Genomic DNA, 23,080 nt, shown 5'->3' on the forward strand with positions numbered 1-23,080 from the left:
ACTAATTCCTAGATTAGTGTTAATTGATCTGGAACTTTCTTGTGATAAACAGTTACATCAATAAATATATAAGGACTGTTTACAGCACCACACTGAGTGTTAATGGAGTCCAGACTGTCCTCTTTGATTCAATGCTGTTTCATACAGACAGTAATGCTCCCCAGGGGCAAATTAAGCCACGAGTTAGCAAGCAAGAAATAAGTATTAAGAAAGATGTTCAATAAAAATCTCAATAGTTTCACAAAAAAATAATTTCAACAAATGAGGTTGGCAAGCTTCTTGTGCTACATGGAAGCACTAAAACAAAGGACACAAGACTGCTAAAGTTGCGCCCAAGTGGAAAAAAAGTAACTTAAACAATCCAAAAGTTAGCAACAGTGTTAGTAAAAACAGTTTGAGGCAACTCCTAAAAGGGACAGAGAGCCAAGAAGAACAGCACTAACAGGTCAGGGCACATGGCACATCACTCACACACACCTGTTCAATGGGCCTTATAAATAACTGATTGCCTGGGAATCTAATAGAACAGCACCTCAAAGTCCATGTGGATGACAAAACCTATTGATAAACCTAAGGAATATTTTTCACTGCTCAAGTCAGTCGTCTCTTTCGTATGTATGTGATTCCTGGAGGTAATGTGGTTTTGTTAAATAAGTCTGGTTTGGCTTTGATGGGACATACTGAATCCACTGGTTTGTGTGAATGACTCCCAGTCGTGCATAAATGAGGCACACAGCTCCTCTCTCACTACTGAGGGAGCACAAACTAGTGAACTACAGTAAACAAACTAAAAGGAAATGACGACACAAAACAGAAAACGTCAGCTCCAGGACTGGGTGTGGTGTGGTAAACATGGCACTCATGAGGTCACAGTAGCTTCACAGATACTTAGTGAACTATTGTAGGCTCATAATATGAAACACCTTGACTCCAGCATATGTTGACCAGAAATTGCTTTACTCAGTGAAACACTCATTCACTTGTCTTGTTAAGCACCTTTTTCTCCTAAATCCGTCTGAACCGAACAATCTCGTCTCTGCTTTGTCGGCCTGGTTTCGTTCACAGAAATGGAGATAAATAACCGTTCACCATAAAAACAGGCCGATTAAGAACAAGGATTGGAAGTAAAGATCATTTATCTTTGAATCTTTGGTCTCATTCAGTTTGGATTTTTTTTTTGACAAAGCTGATGTCACACCTTATGGCTAAAACACACCTGATAACAATAAATGATTTACAAACAGACAATTTCTTGTGTTTCTTGTGCGGTACATTAACAATTTATTGTTAAGATTAAATTAAACATCAGGACCCATGAAAAGGACTGACAGTGTACAAAGAAACAATTCATCAACATCATTCTCACACCAGCTACTTCACCTTCCATTTTCATTGTATCTGACAGGTAAATATAAAAGAATAAAAGCCCCTCGCATTATATATAATATCACACTTATACATACACTCTGTACTATGATAGAGTGGTGATTCAGATTATAAGCAGGTGGATGAAGTGGTCCAGATGTGGACTTCCTTCTCACATCCAAACATCTTCATCTATTGAGAGTCGCTGCTGGAGGAGCTGCAACCACAAGAAACAACATCATCATGCCTTCCTTTTCTTCAACAACAGATGAGTCTGTGTGTGTGTGTTGAGAACCTTTGGTTTGTAAAGCCTTAAAGTTAAAGGTAAAAACAATAAGCTCACATGCTCTTCACTATGAGCAGTAGTTGATTTATAAGTAGTAGTCGAGACATTTCTGCATCATGTGGGAAAAGATCCAACCATCACAGGAAAACCCAACAGCGAGGCAGCAATGAATGTTACTTCTAGACAGCGTTTCCATGGACTCTTACCTCTCTAGTGGTGTGACCACACTACCATCCATGTCTGTGGTGATGGTGGTGATGGTGACCATGATGATGGTGATGGGGCCAAGAGTTATAGGTGATAACCTCTGGCACTGTTACGTAGCTCTGCACGGGGGGTACAGGGTTGTACACAGGTGCCACATAGGGCTGGACAGGCGGGTAAACCTGGGGAGCAACCGGGGCCACGTATCCTGGGGTTATCTGAATATCAAGCCCAGGGCGATGATGGTGATGGTGATGATGCCCTGTCAAGCAGAAACAGTGGAGAGGGCCTCATTTATTATTGAGGAAGGTCTGGCAGAAAAGACAGGAAGTGGGTTTGAATAAGAAGAAGACTGAAAACAAAAAGTGACTTATTTACCATGGTGATGGCCGAACATTTTCAAACTCTGATTCAGATACTGAAAAAGAAAGAAATCACAGTCAGATCCGCACAGGTCAGCTGACAGCACAACAACAGAAGTGTGTCAGAGCTGAAGTTCACTGTGGAACAACAGGGTGGATGCTGTCAAACAGGTATTTCAGGTCAGAGGAGGAAGTACATGACTGAGCTGCTCAATCACAACTAGAATGTCCCAAAACAAACACAGACTTACTTTATTTAGACATTCAACATTTCCATTGCTACTTTGATCAAAGCCTGAAATCAACTTGATCTAACCTCAAGCCTAAAACAAACGCTGTCAAACAAGTCAATACTCTTACATAACTAGTGAACTTACTGTGAAGAGAAGGAAGAAGTTTTCCAGACGCCTAAAAGTGAAAATAAATGAAAAACAACACAAATTAAATCACAAGTCATAAGAAAATATATTCAACGTGTTAATCGTGGTAAACACAGAGCACAGAGAAGGTGAACTTACCGAGAACTGAGCAGCAGATCCACTGATGCAGCTGCAGTATCAGCTGAGGCTCCTTTATACAGCAGGAGCAGCCACACCTCGAACGCGTCATCATGGGCTGAGCCTGAGTGAGGCGAGGTGAGGCCTCAGCACAGGCTGAAAAGAAAATGTACATGTGATCACAGCTTTCTGCTGGATTCCTAATAAATAAATAGTCCTGGACTGTGTCCAGTCTCACACATTTCAGTACAGGAGTAAAAAACTGTTTTCTGGTTTCACTTGGCTTCGTGTGCATGTAGCGCATACCAGGTCTGTAGCAGCTCAAACACCCCAGAGGTTTCACCTAAGGTGTGGCGCTGGAGTGGAGCTATTCAGATGCAAATGACAGTCACGTAAATAGTACAATGATGTGGAACTGCACCCACAGAAATACAGGTTTAGCAAGTTACTGTAGATCTGTTCAAGGGAGCAAACAAACCCTCGCCCAAACTTCTGCTTTCTAAGCATCCACGCGAACAAACACATTTGTTCTCACATGATTGTTTGCACCATTGTAAGTACACACGCTCAAGAGATGTGGCACTTAAGTGCTTTTATGCCAAATGATATCCTCCAACCCTAAAAAAGAAAGATTTATTATTTGTCCCATACAACTGTAACAAGTTTACAGTTTGCTGTGAAATATAAATCAGGAGCACTATCATAGGTCTATAAAAGGTCAGAGTCTGAAAATGCTGGAGTGTCTCTGTTTACACCAGGTTCTAAATCATTCAGCGTTACCAGTGTCGTTTTGTCCGTTAGGTGTGGAAAACAAAACAAACATTCTGTCTGGTTCAGTTTTGACGTTTAATCAAAGTGCTGGAAACTAACACTTTGTGTAGGAGCCATTTGTTAGTTTTATTTATACAGTTGTTGTTCTGTACATTTATTGACATCAGTTAGAATAATTTTGTGCGTATATTGTGTGTTCCTTTTTGTTGGTTATTTAATTTGATCGTCAAAGATAAGATGAGCTTTACTTCCTATCATTGTTCTATGTGCCTGTTATTAAAATCAACTCTTATTTCTGTGAACGTAACCAGTCCAACAAACCCAGAGACAGGATTGTTTGGTTCAGACGGTTGTAACTACTTTACTCTAGTAAAGTAAAAGTAGTTAAAGTAAAGTCTTTACTCGAATTTACTCATCTTTTGATGAATGGGTGAAGCTACTGCTGTGACCTGAGTGACATATTACCTCCCTTGCTCCTGGACACGATGAGCTCTTGTTGTCAATGTTGTTATCAGGCAACAGGAGCCAAACTTTGATGGTGCATCAACAAGAAATGTGTGTAAAGCTTTAGATGAGACCACGTCAACTCATCTTTATACAAAAATTGTCTCTAAGCTAAACAATATCATTAACAATATTATTGGTTATGGGTTTGTTCTTGTTGTTTTGCCTCATGACAGAAGCAATATAAGCGTTTGTTTCTATTTGTTTCTGTTTGTGTTAAGTTATATAAAACATGACACATGTCAAGTCACATGTTCGCTCAAACCTGACAAACAAGGAAACAGGCTGTGGTCGCTCCCTGTGGTGATGAGCACTGCGTCATAAAGAGTCAGCTGACTGTCATACCCGTGGATCTACGTTTCTTCGCACGGTAAGCGTTTAAATTCTTTTAATAAAACCTGTGTGTGTGTGTGTGTGAATATGTCTTTACATGTTTGCAGGTTTTAGTTCAGTGTCATGTTTGTTTGTAGAACTGCTCCAAGAAGAAGACTTGTTTTGGGGGTAAGGGCAGCGCTGACCCCAGCTAAGGTGTGGCTCCAGGTATTTAAATTGTTGTTGAGTTAGACAGTGTCAGTGTTTCATCAGTGTCAGTGTCAGTGTGAACGTCGTCTCATTTGCTCTTGTACTTGTAAACTTGTAATCGTTTCCTTTCAGTTCTTTCAAGATTTTCATTGACACATTTGAAATGTACGGACGAAACGGAGGTAAACAACTCACTTGTTGCACTTTTCTTTCACTGTCCTTTTTTGCGAGACTTATGATAATTTGACTTGTGTTTGCGTTTGACAAGGACCCCACTGGCCCCATGGAATGCCAGGTCCACCAGGCTGCGGTCCACCCCCACCCTGTCCTCCCCCACCGTGTCATCCATCATGTGGAGGAGGCCACGGCCACGGACCTTGTCCCTATGTACACAGTCCCCATGGACACGGACATGGTCACCAAGGACACGGTCACCATGGACACGGTCACCATGGACACGGACATGGTCACCACGGACACGGTCACCATGGACACGGCCACCATGGACATGGATTTTAGCCTGGTCAGGTGTGATCATTGTCAGAGGTACAACATAAAAATTTATAAAAAATATTTCAGTTTCACTTTTGCATTTTTTCTGCATTAGACCAAATGTTAAATTAATGTTTAGGTTGTTGATTTTTTTGCTGATGCTTTAAATGGTTTAGCTGCTGGTTTGTGTGTCGACACTTTGCCTCATGTTTCTGGAATGATTCACCAATCAACACGACACTGGAGATCTTTAAGTCCTTAGATGATGGATTCCAACCAAATTCACCATATTATCCAAGTCTCTGCTGCCTTTAGGAGGATATAAACAGTATTTCAGGTTAAGATTAACAGAGGTGGAACAAATAAGTTTTGAATGTTTCATGAGTCCACAAATATATTCATAGTGAATAATTAAAAATGCATTATCAGCAAAAGAAACAATAAAAAGAAAGAATTATTAAGAGATAAATATTATTAATGTCCAATAATCTATTTCAATAACTATATTAAATGAATGGTTACAATAATACATTCTCATGCAACAAAATGTTTTTTTTTTCAGTGCTCCAGCATCCGGGATCCTGACGAGATAAAGATTTATCACTTTGAAGACAATACAACCAATTTACCACACTGCAGTTATAATAAATCTGATTAAATCACTCACATTTGTGTGTTTGAAATTTGTAGAAAAGCAATTTATTTATATCTTATTTATTTTATTAATATCTGTGAGGCTTTAAGCTGTAACCAAAAATGTGACGTCACAATATAAATACAAAAAACTAAACACATGTAAATTAGCTACTTGAGCAAGTGCTAGGCAACAGAGGAGAAGATAAACTCACTTTAACAGAAGAAACCTCCAACAACTACTACGACTACAGTCAGAGAACTAAACACAGTCTGACGGTACACAGCTATGGGAGAGACCCAACACTTGGTAGCTCGGTGTCAGCCTGGGAACCAGAGGGCACCAGGGCAAAGGAAAAATGGTGTCAGAATAGTGGAAGAATATAGAGTATATAGTATAGTATCAGCATCTAAATCTGCAGTATATGATCAGTGCAATATTATAACCTGTCAAAGTTTCATGTAAAGTCAAATAAAAAAATGCAGCCACAGCCAGTTTGGAATCAATGTAACAATACAACACACTGTAAATGGCGAGTAGGGAGTGGCAGTGACCTTAAGCCACATGACAGATGTACTTTGTGTTCACATTTCACCACTGTTCCTTTCACTGGCGCTTCTCTAAGTGTCCCGTGTTTTAGGAGCACAGGTGTCTCTCCACATCTGTGCGCTAGGTGGCACTCTGACACAAGCGCGACCACCCAACGCTCCTTCTATGGTGCATCCGCCCACTACAACGTATTCGACATTGACCAATCAGAGGCAACTCCTTGGCTCCACCAGGAAGTAAGCGCTAAACTACATTACAGGACAGTGGCAATTTGCAAGCTGTGAAGTGCAGCTCCTGGCAACACGAAATAGGACAAAAAGAAAGAATGTCCTTAACGGTTTTGACGTCCACACACAGGTTGGTCACAGGGGATGACGTGTGTAGCTGGACTACACGCTGTCTTATGTGGAGTTTTTTAGAATTAATGCAGAAATTTCGTGTGTCGTTCTGTATTGTAAGTCATGCTAAAATCTGAAATGTTAAGTATGTGAAATGTGAAATTCAAGTATGACAGAGTTTACAGCATGTGGTCCAGTGTTAGTATGGAGCAGTTTACAAGTTCAATGACTGAGTATTTGAGTGACATCCTACTGTAATGTATGTGTTCACCCCCCTCCACGTAAACAATGGTTGCTAATGTTTGCTCCCATCCGTTCCAGACTGAGGTCCCTCTGCAGACTGCGGCGAATCCAGGGTCACATGGTGAGAATCTCCTGGCCTGTGTGGAAGTGTATCATATCTGTCAGTCTGTCCTCCACCTGTCGCTTTCCCAACTTATGTTCAATTTGTTTAGACTAATTATCCTCTCAGGGGTGATAGGGTTATTCGATTTGAGGCTTTTGTGTTATAGCCATTCATGGATATTATGACGTGTTATATGTTGGTTTTACTGCATTAACAATTACAACCTTTTATGGTCTCGCTTCATCTTGTGGATTTATTTTTGGCAATGCTTACTGTACCTATTTGATACAGTAGTTTGCTGTTACTCATTGTTTTGTACTACTTAAAATGTATTTTGCTTAACACCTTGTTATTTCTTCCTTTTCTTTAATGTATTTTAAAACGTATCCTATAGTTTTACCTAATTAAGATCTATTTGAGTCTGCTTTAAAGACTTGTCACCTTGTAGCCTGTTTTTGATGTTTTATGAAAGATGTCCAGTCACATGGAGCCAGAGATTCTCCTGGAGAAGACAGGCAGAATTGGCGTCATCACCTTGAACAGACCAAAAGTCCTGAATGCCCTCAACTTAGCCATGATACGACAGATCTACCCTCAGCTTAAGGCAAGAAAGGCTGAGCTCGTGTATGCACTGTTTGGCTGGAATTAGAAGTAATGGTGTAATGGATCTAATACAAATGTGCTCATTATTTGGTCAAGTTTGTTTATTGTAGTGCTTTATTAGACCACCATGATTTTGAAATGCTAAATGTCTTTGATTCTAAAGAATTCTGTACTTTTCCTTAACATCTCACCAGTGCTGAAACTGAGAGCTCACACAGACGGTGTTACTCTGTTAGTGGTTACTGGAACAGCTGAGGCTTTAGTTACACCCCTAGTATTATTAATTAGTACTAAGCTCAGTCTGGGAATAGTTCTTTCATGCTTCTGTCTTCAGTTCAAAACAAATAGATAATATGCTTGTTTATTTTTATATCATAATTTTCCTTGAATTTGCTGCTTTTTTATTTTTTAATTGCAGAAATGGGAAAATGACAATGAAACTGACATAATCATTATCAAAGGAGCTGGTGGGAAGGCCTTTTGTGCTGGAGGAGACATCAGAGGTGAACAGTAACTTTTATTTCGCCAGCTTTCATGTTGCTAACAAACTGTAGGAGACACTTGTTAAGTAACTGTTGTTCTGTTTGTTCCTCTCAGCTGTCACAGAAGCAGGAAAGGTTGGTGGCTCTCTTGCTCAGGACTTTTTTCGTGAGGAATACATTCTCAACAATGCCATAGGTATATTACATTGAACTATTAGCTTTCAACACACTGAAAGTATTTACAGTTTTCATTTTGGGGTTTTCACATTATGTTTTTAATCTATCAAGGAACATGCAGGAAGCCGTATATTGCCCTTATTAATGGAATAACAATGGGAGGGGTAAGTGCATTTGTTTTTTAAATTTGTCAGTACATTAGGTGTCAGTATTGAATCACCTCCTTCTGCTTGGTGGCAGGATTTTCTTTGATTGGATGAAATAAAACACCAAAAAGATGCTGTAGTAGCTTTTCCCTCCAGGTGTCAGGATTGCTCAGAAGCTGAATTTGTACCTTTGCTCCCATATGTTGGCCATGATATGCATTAAAGTTATGCTGCACAGCCATTGATCAGAGGTTAACAAGTTGTGTAATTTTGTAGTAATGTTTACCTCAACTGGTCAGAGAAGATGGAGGAATACTCTTGGCATGTTGCACTTAGATCAGCCTAGATTTTAAATACTTTTGTCAGTGCATTTTGTTTAATTGCTCTTTAAGTTAGTGGACCAATAAAAGGGCATTAAAGTGATTTGAAGTCTAGCTGTAGTCTTCCTAAACAGAGAAGACATTAAAGTTGACACATGCAATCCTCACACATGCGAGTGGTGGTCGAAAGCATCCAGTTCTATATATGGAAACCTGTGAGAGGCACAAGAGTCCCTGTCAGAGGATCTGCTCTGAACTGAGCTCACATGTGGAAGTAGTGTTCCTGCATTAGCGCTAGCAGTTGTTACATCAGAGGGATCTCACTGCACGCACATCATTCACTGCTCTCCAAGTTTTAAATCCCTGGAATTAAGGGCTGCGAATGTTAAAGTGTTATTAATCTGTATATGCTGCATCGCGTTTGAGACACACTCTGTTGTCTTTTTTGTGTTTGTGTTTACTCTGCTCAACCCACACCGACTGTTTGTTTGACAGTTCCTAACAGGTAGAGCATAGCGGCCAGACAGTTGATGGTTGTTTGTCCAGAGCTGTGGCTAATCTCTTTGTCCTGGAGAACAGAGCTCCCATTTGCTAATGCCTGCATCGCCTGATGAGACAGCAGGGCACATTTTGATCCATGCAATAAGGTCCACATCATCCAGGTTTTAGGTGCTTGTTTTCTTCTTCACTTGTTCACGTCACCTGCTTTATCAGTGTTTGATTTGTCAACTAAAGCAAGTATTCCAACTGTTTTCTAAAGCCCTCCAGTCATAGTCTGCATAAACACTGTCTGCCTGCTTGTGAATGCTGCAGTTTGTAAGCAGGAGATCTAAACAGCTTCTCTGCACACTTTTGTACATTTCCGCTGTTTACATGAGGATGTGGGTTTGTGTTCTTATATGGTGCTCTGTAGTAGCGCATACTGTGCGACCATGGTACACTGCTTATTCTTTGCCCCAGGACAAGGAATCTGCCTAACGGTTGTTGTTTTCAGGTCATATTACATTTACACTTTGGAAGAAATCACATCTCTTTTTGAATACACTCCAATACACCTTTTGAGTCTGATAAAACATTAATACTGGATGCATTACCTTCCCCTCATGAAACTCGACTATTTTCCATATATATATATATATGGAAAATAGTCGAGTTTCATGAGGGGTTTCATATATAGTTTCATAGTTTTCATAGTTTTTTATATAGTTTCATATATATATATATATATATATATATATATATATATATATATATATATATATATATATATATATATATATATATATATATATATATATATATATATATATATATATATATATATATATATATATATATAGCTCGCTGGATAGCTCAATCGGTAAAGTCTGCGGGGGGTTCGGTAAAGTCATGCGGGGGGTTCCCGGTTAGGGCGAATAAGCATCCAGTGTGGGTCCTTGGGCAAGACCCTTCAAGCTACCGCCTACCTCATATCATGAGATACCGGCTCAGACGTCGCCCGGTCTAACAAGGTCTGCGTCAGGTGTTGGGGAACCAGAGCACCTTGGCGAGAAGTGGGCTACTGGAACAAGAAAGAAATGGCTGAGATGCGAGAACAAGGCTCTGTTGGAATGCTACTACTCAAGTAACCCTAGTCAGAGGGGTTACATGCAAAGAATGTGCGGTGAATGGGAAAGGAGAAACCCACATTCAAGGCTGACGGCGAAGCAACTAGTAGCTCAGTGTTCCAACATCCACAAACGGCAACTGCTATCACAACTTGAGATTGACGAGATACAACACAAATGCTACGGCAAGGGGGAGCCAGGACGCCAGGTCAGAGGGGAGGTTTCACCATCTCCCCAACCGGAAATTGGGTACGAAGCCCCAATAAGCACAGATACGCTGAGCGAGGCAGCGACTGACCTGAAAGATAAGATCATGGCGAGATTGAACAGGCAACCCCGAACCCCACTACAACGGCTAAGTGAAGTACCATCAGAAAGTCTCATGGAAGATGTGAATGCAGCATTGAGAGCGATCCCTACCACAAGAGCGATCCCTACCACAACAATCACAGAAACCAATGAGCTGATATACGCTTCATATATGCGTATATCATATAAGAGCAACCATGGGAGCCATGAGAAACAATACCCACCATGGAAACGAAGGTTGGAGGCAAAAATCAAGGCAGCTTCGGAGGGAAGTGAGCCAAATGACAGAGGCCCAGAGAGGTGCAATGAAAAGACCAATGCCTAAGAGGTACAGCCAGATGACCATACCTGAAGCACTCGAAACTGCCAAGCAAAGGCTACAAGCCTTGGCCAGCCGCCTAAAGAGATACACCAGAGATAACGAAGCCAGACGAATAAACCGGCTGTTCGCAACACAACCTGCGAAAGTGTACTCTCAATGGCAGGGTAATAACAACGGGCAGACCCACCAAGGCTGGAAACTGAACAGTACTGGAAGGGTATATCGGAAAGGGAGGCATCACACAACAGTGATGCACAGTGGCTGGTGGATCTGAGGGAAGACCACAGCAACCTCCCTGAACAGAATCCAGTGACTATCACAGTGGCAGACATCCAACAAAGAGTCTCAGGTATGAAAAACTGGACAGCACCTGGCCCTGACATGATCCACGCCTACTGGCTAAAGAAGCTCACTGCAATCCATGAGCGCCTGGCAGCACAAATGAACCAGCTGCTAAGGGATGGGACTCACCCTGAATGGCTAACCGAAGGGCGAACGATCCTGATAATGAAGGATCCCTCAAAGGGTACAGTCCCATCCAACTACCGGCCAATAACCTGTCTCTCCACAACATGGAAGCTCATGTCAGGCATCATCGCAGCTAAGATAAGTGGGCACATGAGTCAATACATGAGCGAAGCACAGAAGGGCATTGGTAAGGATACCAGAGGAGCCAAACACCAACTCCTGGTAGACAGAACAGTCGCCCAAGACTGCAGAATGCGACACATCAACCTGTGCACAGCCTGGATCGACTACAAGAAAGCCTATGACTCAATGCCACACACATGGATCACTGAATGCTTGGAGCTGTACAACATCAACAGAACTCTAAGGGCCTTCATTGCAAACTCGATGAGGTTGTGGAGAACCACCCTTGAAGCCAATGGGAAGCCACTTGCCCAAGTATCCATCAAATGTGGCATATACCAAGGAGATGCACTGTCCCCACTGCTGTTCTGCATAGATCTGAACCCCCTCAGCCAAATAATAAACAAGACTGGCTATGGATACCGACTCCGGAACGGGGCCACCGTAAGTCACCTCCTCTACATGGATGACATCAAGCTGTACGCCAAGAGTGAGCGAGACATCGACTCGCTGATCCACACCACCAGGATCTACAGCTCGGACATCGGGATGTCATTCGGACTCGAGAAATGTGGGAGGATGGTGACAAAGAGAGGCAAGGTAATCCACACAGAAGGGGTCTCACTCCCAGAAGGAACAATAGCAGACATTGAGGACAATTACAAGTACCTTGGAATACCACAGGCAAACGGCAACCTTGAACAGGCAACAAGGAATGCGGCAACAGCCAAATACCTCCAACGAGTAAGGCAAGTAGCCAGCTCAATGGCAAGAACAAATCCCAGGCAATAAACAGCTATGCCCTGCCAGTAATCAGATACCCTGCGGGAATAATAAGGTGGCCAAAGGAAGAGATACAGAGCACAGATGTTAAGACACGAAAGCTCCTCACCATGCATGGAGGGTTCCACCCCAAATCCAGCACCCTGAGACTGTACGCTAGCCGCAAGGAAGGAGGCCGAGGACTAGTGAGCGTGAGAGCCACTATCCAGGATGAAACATCCAAGATCCATAAGTACATCAAGGATAGGGCCCCGACAGATGACGTGCTGAGTGAATGTCTCAGGCAGTGGAGAACAGAGGATGAGATGCTGGAAGAGGGACCCTCATGGGAGGACAAGCCCTTGCACGGGATGTACCACCGGAACATAACTGAAGTGGCTGATCTCAACAAATCCTACCACACCAGACAAGACCCAAGGTGTAGACTGTGCAAAGAGGCCCCAGAGACGGTCCAGCACATAACTGCAGGGTGTAAGATGCTGGCAGGCAAAGCATACATGGAACGCCATAACCAAGTGGCTGGCATAGTATACAGGAACATCTGCGCGGAGTATGGACTGGAAACCCCAAGGTCAAAGTAGGAAACACCTCCCAAGGTGGTAGAGAACGAGCGAGCCAAGATCCTGTGGGACTTCCAGATCCAGACTGACAGAATGGTAATGGCGAACCAACCAGACATTGTGGTGGTGGATAAAGAGCAGAGGAAAGCCGTAGTGGTGGATGTGGCAATACCAAGCGATGGCAACATCAGGAAAAAGGAACATGAGAAACTAGAGAAATACCAAGGGCTCAGAGAAGAACTGGAGAAGGCTTGGAAGGTGAAGGCCACAGTGGTGCCTGTGGTGATTGGAGCACTAGGGGCTGTGACCCCCAAACTGGAGGAGTGGCTACGACAGATCCCTGGAAAAACATCTGAAATCTCAGTCCAGAAAAGTGCAGTCCTAGGAACAGCAAGGATACTGCGCAGAACCCTCAAGGTCCCTGGCCTCTGGTAGAGGACCCGAGCTTGGAAAGTGGATGAGACCACCCGCGGAGGGTGAGAATAGAGTGTATATATCCAGCAGTTTTACACAAACATGACTACTGATAATAAAACTCCAGAATAAGCAAACACAGCTGTATGTTAGATATACTATTATGGCCCTCCAACCGATCACAGGTGAACAACATTGTTTTTGATTCAAGCCAAAAGGTTTTGGAGATATCCAAAGACATCCCAGGCCAGATGAAATATGATTTGGTCCTCGTGTATTTGCGTTTTAAATTTAAGCTGGGAGAGTATTCTGACCAGTGCTCATACACAACAAAAATTCTGTGACACTGCAAAAGTGTACACAAGAAGAATTCAAGGATTTCCATATCTCATAAGCCAATATTGTATTCACAGTGAAATAAGGACTAATATATATATATATATATATTTTATATTTTTTTTATTATATATATATATATTTTTTTTTAATATTATTTACATATATATAATTCTTTCTTCTTCTGTCCATTTTGTTGTTTGTTGCTTGTTGTTTTCTGTTGTTTGGATAAAGGACAGGATGAATAAACTCATGATTTGTTCTTGTGACTTTGTGACGTTGAAGTAAGAGATAAAAACCCAAAAGGTCAAAAGTTCTATGACAAGAGACAGAGACAAAAATGGACTTTCTGTGGTCATGTGTGTGTAGCTGGCTCCTTGGAGACTGGAATGGCGAACGTGCTGCCAGAGTCTTTGGGACTTCCCTCAAGGGATGAAGTCTTTCCAAGTCTTCTATTCTCACGCTGTTGCTTGACATGTTGCTCCAGTGTCTCCCATAAATTTTCAATTCAGAGATCAAATGACTTCAAAGGCCACTAAGGAACAAGTAGACCCAATGAAAGTCAGCCACTGAGTGTTTTCATTGGTCGCCTGTCTGTACCTTGTGTTCTATATGGGGTGAGGATGTGAGGGATGTTGTATCTATGGTAACTCTTGGTGTGCACAGTACTTTCTGTCAGTTTCCATTTTTACCTAGAGTTTTATAGACTCTGCATGTTGTCTCAGTGTCACTTGTCACAGTTACATAACCGTAGTAATAATAGTCCTCATTCTTCTCCATCTACAGGGTGTAGGTCTGTCAGTTCATGGACGATTTCGAGTGGCCACTGAGAAGACAATGTTTGCCATGCCAGAGACTGCCATCGGTAAGACCCTCCAGGCTGCCTCACACGGGGCTCTCCAGCATCAGTGTCGATGAACATTTAGTCCATCAGCAGCAGTGACCTTAGGCACACAGGGTGTGCCTGCGTTGTAGCAGTATATCAGACAAGAGGTAATAAAAAAATGAAAGATTAACTGAGAAATGTGTCAGATTTCCAGCTGATGCAGCATGTTGTGAGTCTAAGGCCCTGAAGTACAGCTTTTTTAACAGTTTGTATCAGAATCCATGATGGTCGTCCTCTGTTTGGATGGTGCGTGTACAGTAGACCACCACCTGCTGCTGAAGAAGCTGTTCCACCTTGCTTGTATCGATTGAGTTAACAATGCTACCTTGACAGACACAGAAAGGAACAGAAGTATTTGAACACCCTGCGATTTTGCGAGTTCTCCCACTTAGAAATCATTCCCATCCATCCATTTTCTTAACTGCTTATTGCCCCAATACGGGGGTCACGGGGGAGCCTGGAGCTGGAGCCTAACCCAGCTGACTATGGGCGAGAGGCAGGGTACACGCTGGACGGGTCGCCAGTCCATCGCAGGGCAACACATAGACAGACAACCATGCACACACACACGTCTTTGGAGGACGTGCAAACTCCACACAGAAAGGTCTCCGGGAATCGAACCCAGAACCTTCTTGCTGTGAGGCGACAGTGCTACCCACCGCACCACCGTGCCGCCCTAATTTCAGTAAATCATATTGTATAATTTCTAAAGATTTTATTTGTTTTGCACACCTGAGAAAATCAGTTTCAATATTTGGTAAAGAAACCTCTTTTGCAATTACAGAGGTCAAACGTTTCCTGTAGTTCTTGAACAGGTTTGCACACACAGTAGCAGGGATTTCCTCCTCTGGATCATCCAGATGGTCTTTGGCAAACTTCAGACGGGCCTGGACATGTGATGACTTGAGCAGGGGAACCTTCCGTGCCATGCATGATTTGAAACCATTACAGCGTAGTGTTCTATACAGACAGTGACCTTTGAAACTGTCCCAGCTCTCTTTATTTCATTGACCAGCTTCTCCCTTGTAGTTCTAGGCTGATTCTTCACCTTTCTTATCATCAGTGATAGCCCACAAGGTGAGATCTTGCATGGAGCCCCAGTCCAAGGGAGATTCTAGCAATTGCTTAAACAGTTTGGAGTGTTGACAATCTATTTTCACCAAACTGCCTGGCATTTGCCCTGTAGCCCTTTCTAGCCTTGTGGGGGTCGACAATTTTGTCTCTGGTGTCTTTTGACAGCTCCTTGGTCTTGCCCATGGTAGTAGTTGGTGTCTGACTAACTGTGGGGTGGCAGGTATCTCAAAGAGCTCCGACAGGTGCTGCTAACTTAGGTTAATGAGTGGAGTAGAGGTGGACTTTTTCAAGGTACAATAACAGGTCTTTAAGAGCCAGGAAGGATCAGGAATTCTTAGTGGCCCCATTCTTACAGTGTGAACACTGGTGGAAATTTCCCATAAACAAACAGATGAAAGAGTTGTCTTTTGTGTGATTTATTATAAAAATTAAAGAAAATAAAAATAATGGGGGAAGCAAATAAAAAACCTGGATGTTGATAGTGCACATCAACAAACCAAAAACCAGCTGGGGGGCGATCAGTGCATACACCACGGAGGTGTGATGCAAAGAGCCCACAATTCTCAAGTTGCTTCTGCCTTTTAACCTCGACTATGATGGAATGTCTGTGTAGCCCCAATCAGACTACATGCACCATCCCATCATTGTCGCCATGTGTGAAGATGTTTACATTCTCACACCTGCATCGCTGACGTCTGGCTATCAGTGAGGAAGGAGCGCTAAGTCTCAACAGACAGAGAGACACAACTCCCCGGCCTTGGCTTTGGGAGCTACAGTCCAGAGTCTATCAGGCAGAGACAACCATTGAACAATGTAGGTGAAATGTCAAATACACAAAACAGATGTAAGACAAAACACAAGATATTAATTGCAGGACATAAGTCATAAATCCTATAATAACCGCATAGAATAAGGAAGAAACATATTTTCCATTACAACAACCATCACTACGACACCAAGCTATAGTTGCTCATTAGCTATTTGACTGCTGAAGACAGATGGCCTTCTCCCGAGGCCCGATGAGATTAGTAACAAATCTGTACTAACTACCAAACCACATAATCTGCCATGTTGTTATTGTGCAGGTGATTTAGTTATAACTGCTCTTTCATCTTCATTTCATGTTTAGATTATTATGATGCTTCCAGGGTACAGATACCACAAATGTTTAGTGTGATGTAAATGTATGAAAAAGGGTGGTAATTAGGTTAGTTGTTAGTGCTCAGTATATAAATGTACTGTAGCAGAAAGAGTGAAGCACTTTGCAGTTGCAGTTTGGTAGTTGTGTAAGATTTGTTCAAATGCTTAGGAGGAAATGGGAGGATAATTTGATTACACAGGCTGAGGACTGATCCACAGGACAAGCTATGGGTTAGGTTTTGTGTGATCCAGTACTTTGTGGGGAAGAAACGTGTCTTCTTCAGTTACTTCAGCTTGGAAGAAACCACATCAAATCCTGCTGCTGTGAACATAACGCATCAAAATAGTGACTTCATCATCATCATCATCATCATCAGTTTGTCCTTTCTGACTTTACCAACATGGACTTCAAGCAACAGACCCTTTGCTTATTTTAGCCCTGGCTCTGTGGTGGAATCCTCTCATGGATGATGTTTTCTGAAACTAATCAGTTTTTTTCCACTGATCTAGGCCAATATTAGACGTCCAGATATGGCAGACGTTAAAATAAACATCAAAGGTCTGGATTTCAGTGACGCAGACGGATGTTACTGCAGGTCTGCAGGGGACACGAAATCTTAATCCACAGGGGTGTGTGTACAGCAGCTCAGTGATGGAGAGCCTTTGTTGTGGGTGTGGTCTAGCTTTTTATTAAACTAAAGAGAAATGAATTTGCTCATTAATCGATTTGACTGCTTCCTGTTGCTGGTGTGGTGGCGCCCATTGATCTAGAGCAGCCCTGCTCCCGCTCTGAACAACAGCCATAATCTGACACATTTGTGATATTACATTTTCAGCCATGATTCAGGTCATCTTATCTAATCCCCTTCCTCTCCACCCACCTCCCCCCTTCTTGCCTCATGGCACATTAGCAGAGCTGTCAGAAAACCATCTGTGACCACTGGGATCTGGTTTTGTGTCAGAAACACTAACATCTAATGAAAACATGGGCGGTAGAGTGGTGACAAAACATCTGAATTATATGCAAAATCAGAAATTAGTCTTGGCTGATTTCATACCCAATATGACTAAAAGCTAATAGCTGTGAAGTCACATGGTTGGTTATTGAGCTGATTTGCTGATGAGCAGGAATGTGTTCACATGCTGAGCTGTCCGTTTTCTTTTGACAGGGCTTTTCCCTGACGTGGGAGGTGGCTATTTTCTGCCCAGGCTCCGGGGCAGGTTGGGACTGTTTCTGGCGTTGACAGGCTTCCGTCTCAAGGGGCGTGACGTGCAGAGAGCGGGAGTCGCTACTCACTTTGTAGAGTCTAAGAAGGTGCACAGACACAAACGCAGCCAGCTCATGAAAAATGACCGTAGACAAAGCACTGACCAGCACAACGAGGGTTCCTCCATCATGTTCCTATCATCCCAGTTAGCCCAGTGCCAGTGTTGGTGGGTAGTGGGGGGCTGAGGTTACGGCTCTGCTGGAAGGCCAGGTGTTGCGTCGCTGTGTTCACCGTGTGTAAAGGTGCCAACAGACGCTGACTGATCTAGAGGAAAGTTGTTATCCTCCTGTTGGCACCACGTTAGAGCAGTGGGTGGCAAAACAGAGATAAAGACTGAAACCTTGACCTGGAGGACACGAGAACAGTGGGGACGGTCCTACACAACAGCACCTGCTTCAAAGTTCAGCAGAGTTGTTTTTACTGCATTGTAGTATCTTTTATATATATTCATTCATTCATTCAGATGCTTTCTGCTTCAATAGATTCCAGATCTGGAGGAAGAGCTGGTGGCATTAAAGTCTCCCTCTGTTGACAACATCTCCAGAGTTCTGGACTTGTACCAGAACCAGGTTCTGATCCCTTGAAACATCCGTTTACTGCCACATGAGCTAAACCTAAGTGGGCTAAATAGGCAATATCATTCTTCATGGATTTTTGTGTTGCTTTTCCACAGAGCAGTCTGGATTCTGAGAAGCCTTTTGTGTTGGACAAACAGTTGTCTGATATTGACAGGTAGGCCTTAAACCTTTATGTTCAAACATTCCCAGAGATAATTTGGTTTGCATTTGGTTTGGTTTTAAAACTAGAATAAGATCACCTGGCTGATTTTATATATATATATATACACACACACACACACACACACACACTCTATTCTCACCCTCCGCGGGTGGTCTCATCCACTTTCCAAGCTCGGGTCCTCTACCAGAGGCCAGGGAGCTTGAGGGTTCTGCGCAGTATCCTTGCTGTTCCTAGGACTGCACTTTTCTGGACTGAGATTTCGGATGTTTTTCCAGGGATCTGTGGTAGCCACTCCTCCAGTTTGGGGGTCACAGCCCCTAGTGCTCCGATCACCACAGGCACCACTGTGGCCTTCACCTTCCAAGCCTTTTCCAGTTCTTCTCTGAGCCCTTGGTATTTCTCTAGTTTCTCATGTTCCTTTTTCCTAATGTTGCCATCGCTTGGTATTGCCACATCCACCACTACGGCTTTCCTCTGCTCTTTATCCACCACCACAATGTCTGGTTGGTTCGCCATTACCATTCTGTCAGTCTGGATCTGGAAGTCCCACAGGATCTTGGCTCGCTCGTTCTCTAACACCTTGGGAGGTGTTTCCCATTTTGACCTTGGGGTTTCCAGTCCATACTCTGCGCAGATGTTCCTGTATACTATGCCAGCCACTTGGTTATGGCGTTCCATGTATGCTTTGCCTGCCAGCATCTTACACCCTGCAGTTATGTGCTGGACCGTCTCTAGGGCCTCTTTGCACAGTCTACACCTTGGGTCTTGTCTGGTGTGGTAGATCTGGGCCTCTATGGCTCTGGTGCTCAGGGCCTGCTCCTGTGCAGCCGGGATGAGTGCCTCTGTGCTGTCCTTCAGCCCAGCCCTTTCAAGCCATTGGTAGGATTTGTTGAGATCAGCCACTTCAGTTATGTTCCGGTGGTACATCCCGTGCAAGGGCTTGTCCTCCCATGATGGTCCCTCTTCCAGCATCTCATCCTCTGTTCTCCACTGCCTGAGACATTCACTCAGCACGTCATCTGTCGGGGCCTTATCCTTGATGTACTTATGGATCTTGCATGTTTCATCCTGGATAGTGGCTCTCACGCTCACTAGTCCTCGGCCTCCTTCCTTGCGGCTAGCGTACAGTCTCAGGGTGCTGGATTTGGGGTGGAACCCTCCATGCATGGTGAGGAGCTTTCGTGTCTTAACATCTGTGGTCTGTATCTCTTCCTTTGGCCACCTTATTATTCCCGCAGGGTATCTGATCACTGGCAGAGCGTAGCTGTTTATTGCCCGGGATTTGTTCTTGCCATTGAGCTGGCTTCTTACGACTTGCCTTACTCGTTGGAGGTATTTGGCTGTTGCCGCATTCCTTGTTGCCTGTTCAAGGTTGCCGTTCGCCTGTGGTATTCCAAGGTACTTGTAACTGTCCTCAATGTCTGCTATTCTTCCTTCTGGGAGTGAGACCCCTTCTGTGTGGATTACCTTGCCTCTCTTTGTCACCATCCTCCCACATTTCTCGAGCCCGAATGACATCCCGATGTCCGAGCTGTAGATCCTGGTGGTGTGGATCAGCGAGTCGATGTCTCGCTCACTCTTGGCGTACAGCTTGATGTCATCCATGTAGAGGAGGTGACTTATGGTGGCCCCGTTCCGGAGTCGGTATCCATAGCCAGTCTTGTTTATTATTTGGCTGAGGGGGTTCAGACCTATGCAGAACAGCAGTGGGGACAGTGCATCTCCTTGGTATATGCCACATTTGATGGATACTTGGGCAAGTGGCTTCCCATTGGCTTCAAGGGTGGTTCTCCACAACCTCATCGAGTTTGCAATGAAGGCCCTTAGAGTTCTGTTGATGTTGTACAGCTCCAAGCATTCAGTGATCCATGTATGTGGCATTGAGTCATAGGCTTTCTTGTAGTCGATCCAGGCTGTGCACAGGTTGGTGTGTCGCATTCTGCAGTCTTGGGCGACTGTTCTGTCTACCAGGAGTTGGTGTTTGGCTCCTCTGGTATCCTTACCAATGCCCTTCTGTGCTTCGCTCATATATTGACTCATGTGCCCACTTATCTTAGCTGCGATGATGCCTGACATGAGCTTCCATGTTGTGGAGAGACAGGTTATTGGCCGGTAGTTGGATGGGACTGTGCCCTTTGAGGGATCCTTCATTATCAGGATCGTTCGCCCTTCGGTATATATATATATATGATTATAACTATGATTTTCCTGAAGTCATTGAGGTCATACAAAATGGCAGCTCTTGTTTTCTGTTGTTTCCTTCAGGCTGTTCAGCTCCAGCAGCATGGAGGGAATAATGCAGAACCTGGAGGCAGATGGCACAGAGTTCGCTAAGAAACAAGCCGAGGTACTGTACAGTATTCTACTGACCTCAGCTTAATCCACATCACTCACATTCTACTGGCCAAATGTACTGTATGTGGTGACACAGAAGCAGGAGCTCGTCTGCCACAGTAATGACAGCGTCTGTTTGACAGAGCTGCTAGAGACTGCTGGACCTCTGTAAAAGCCTCTGTGCATCATTAACTGTCACTGACGGAGCTGGATCGGAGCCAGGGCAGTAAACACTGATCAGCCACAATGTGAATGTGGTGGTGGGAGGGCTTATGCCAGTAATCAGCAGACTAAGCACTTAATGGACTTAGTCTTTGTCTTGTGCTTCCTTGTGCTTTCAGAGCTGTACAGACCATAATAACCTCACTTAAAGGTTGCTCTTTTCATGGATTTGATTCCTCTCTCTGATTTAGGATGATCATGGCCGAAGTACAGCCTCATGAATCAGGGACCTCTCTAACCTCCAGTAGCAAACATCTCACTGCATCTTAAACCGCAGGAATCTGAATTGGATCCAGCTCAGCCATCAAATATTTATTATTACCCACATCCTCGGCTACTACATGAGTCACTGACTTGCACATTCGAGATGTCCAACCAGCTCTGTTCTTATCTACACGTTGCTGTTTTCCATGATATTTTGCATTAGAATCATGAAAAAGGAAATTCTGCAGTTTACCTCTTGACATAGAAGATCACTGTGTCCTCCTCCAGATATTGGCTAAAATGTCTCCCACATCCCTGAAGATCACCTACAGGCAGCTACAGACAGGTGCTTCCCTGAGCCTGCAGGACGTGCTGGTGATGGAGTATCGACTGAGCCAGGCCTGCATGGTACAAACATCGTGCATCGGCTGCATCTTCCATTACTTTGCTCTATTTTTTATGTTAAGAGTTAAATCAGACTTCTTGTGTTTTGCAGAGGGGCTGTGACTTCTATGAGGGTGTAAGAGCTGGTAAGTCAGACTGAGGTAATGGATGTTACAGGATGTTTGGCCCAGTCCCTGGTCCTCTTAGTTGACGCTTTGCACCTGACTGTCGAACCCTCTTCGCTTTATTAAGGTGCTCATGTGGGGTCTCTCTCTCTCTCTCTCTCTCTCTCTCTCTCTCTCTCTCTCTCTCTCTTTCTCTCTCCCTCTTTCTCTCTCTCTCTCTCTCTCTCTCTCTCTCTCTCTCTCAAGTGCTTATTGACAGGGACCAGAACCCCAGGTGGAACCCGTCAACCCTGGGGGAGGTGTCTGATGAGAGCGTGGATCAGTGCTTCTCCTCTCTGGGAGAGAAGGATCTGACTTTCTGAGGTCCTGTCTTGCAGCAGCAGCACCTTATCTGTTTCTGTAAACCACCGTCCTGCCCTGTGCTTATATGTCATGTATTTCACTATTTCAGGGACACTGGTCATCTGCAGCTGAGGACAATGTTCTCAGCCCGGAATGGAACTAGCAAACAATCTGCTCTGCAGTAGAAGTAGATTCCTGCCTACAGCAGTGATTAACCGCACTAGAGGAGATCCGTTTGCTTCATCAAACATCCTGTGGGCGTCTGTTGATCTAAGAGCAAGATCCGTATATTTATGTGGTGTGGTCACTTGGTGACATGGTGCCTGTTTCATAGTCTTCATCTATTCTTTTTTTTGGTTTTCTGCATATTCAAAATTCCAACAGCACTCCACTATGCAGTACCTGCCCTGCTGCATCCGAGTGTGAGATTAGTGTAGCGTGTTTTTGTATCAGCTGCCCTTCTTCCGAATCAAACGACCTGAACATTGTTTTTCAGATGACAATAAACAGTTATGTGATGTCAAATGTCAGGAAACTGCTTCTAATGAGGTCAGTATCATCTGTTGACCCGTCTTCCTTTAGGGACGAAAAGCGCCAAGCTTTCAAATATGAAGTTGGATAAATGTTGACTTTAATTCAAGTTGTATTATGAAGCACCAGTAAAACAGAAGCATCATTAGAGAACAATAACGTCAGCGGTCTCCCATCACATAGCCTCATCCACAGCTCTGCTGTCACTGCCGTTACCAGATAATAAAGTGCCATAAATGTGGGAGTGGCTGCCCTCTGCTCCGCACAAGGTCCAGCCATCAGTCACTTCCGAAGCGTGCTGTTTGTCCT

At 43.7% G+C, this 23,080-nt stretch overlaps 1 protein-coding gene and 1 long non-coding RNA gene across 2 annotated transcripts; one reads left to right on the forward strand and one right to left on the reverse strand.

Annotated features, from left to right (window-relative positions):
- Window positions 1-936: 936 nt before the first annotated feature.
- On the reverse strand, window positions 937-3,965 carry LOC129603488 (uncharacterized). The gene is made up of 6 exons (XR_008693378.1): window positions 3,951-3,965; window positions 2,736-2,870; window positions 2,595-2,625; window positions 2,234-2,273; window positions 1,858-2,117; window positions 937-1,582 (listed from the first exon to the last, which is right to left on the reverse strand). It is a non-coding gene; the product is annotated as an uncharacterized LOC129603488 (long non-coding RNA).
- A 2,422-nt stretch (window positions 3,966-6,387) lies between these two features.
- hibch (3-hydroxyisobutyryl-CoA hydrolase) lies at window positions 6,388-22,765 on the forward strand. The gene is made up of 15 exons (XM_029136657.3): window positions 6,388-6,543; window positions 6,846-6,888; window positions 7,343-7,474; window positions 7,892-7,976; window positions 8,071-8,151; window positions 8,244-8,296; window positions 14,307-14,385; window positions 17,790-17,935; window positions 18,371-18,457; window positions 18,562-18,620; window positions 20,895-20,976; window positions 21,678-21,797; window positions 21,886-21,919; window positions 22,145-22,261; window positions 22,350-22,765. The coding sequence occupies exons 1-14, from the start codon at window positions 6,512-6,514 to the stop codon at window positions 22,258-22,260; spliced, it is 1,149 nt and encodes a 382-aa protein (XP_028992490.1). The 5' UTR covers window positions 6,388-6,511; the 3' UTR covers window position 22,261; window positions 22,350-22,765.
- Window positions 22,766-23,080: the final 315 nt, after the last annotated feature.

Source organism: Betta splendens, chromosome 21, assembly GCF_900634795.4.
Source record: "Betta splendens chromosome 21, fBetSpl5.4, whole genome shotgun sequence".
NCBI lineage: Eukaryota > Metazoa > Chordata > Actinopteri > Anabantiformes > Osphronemidae > Betta > Betta splendens.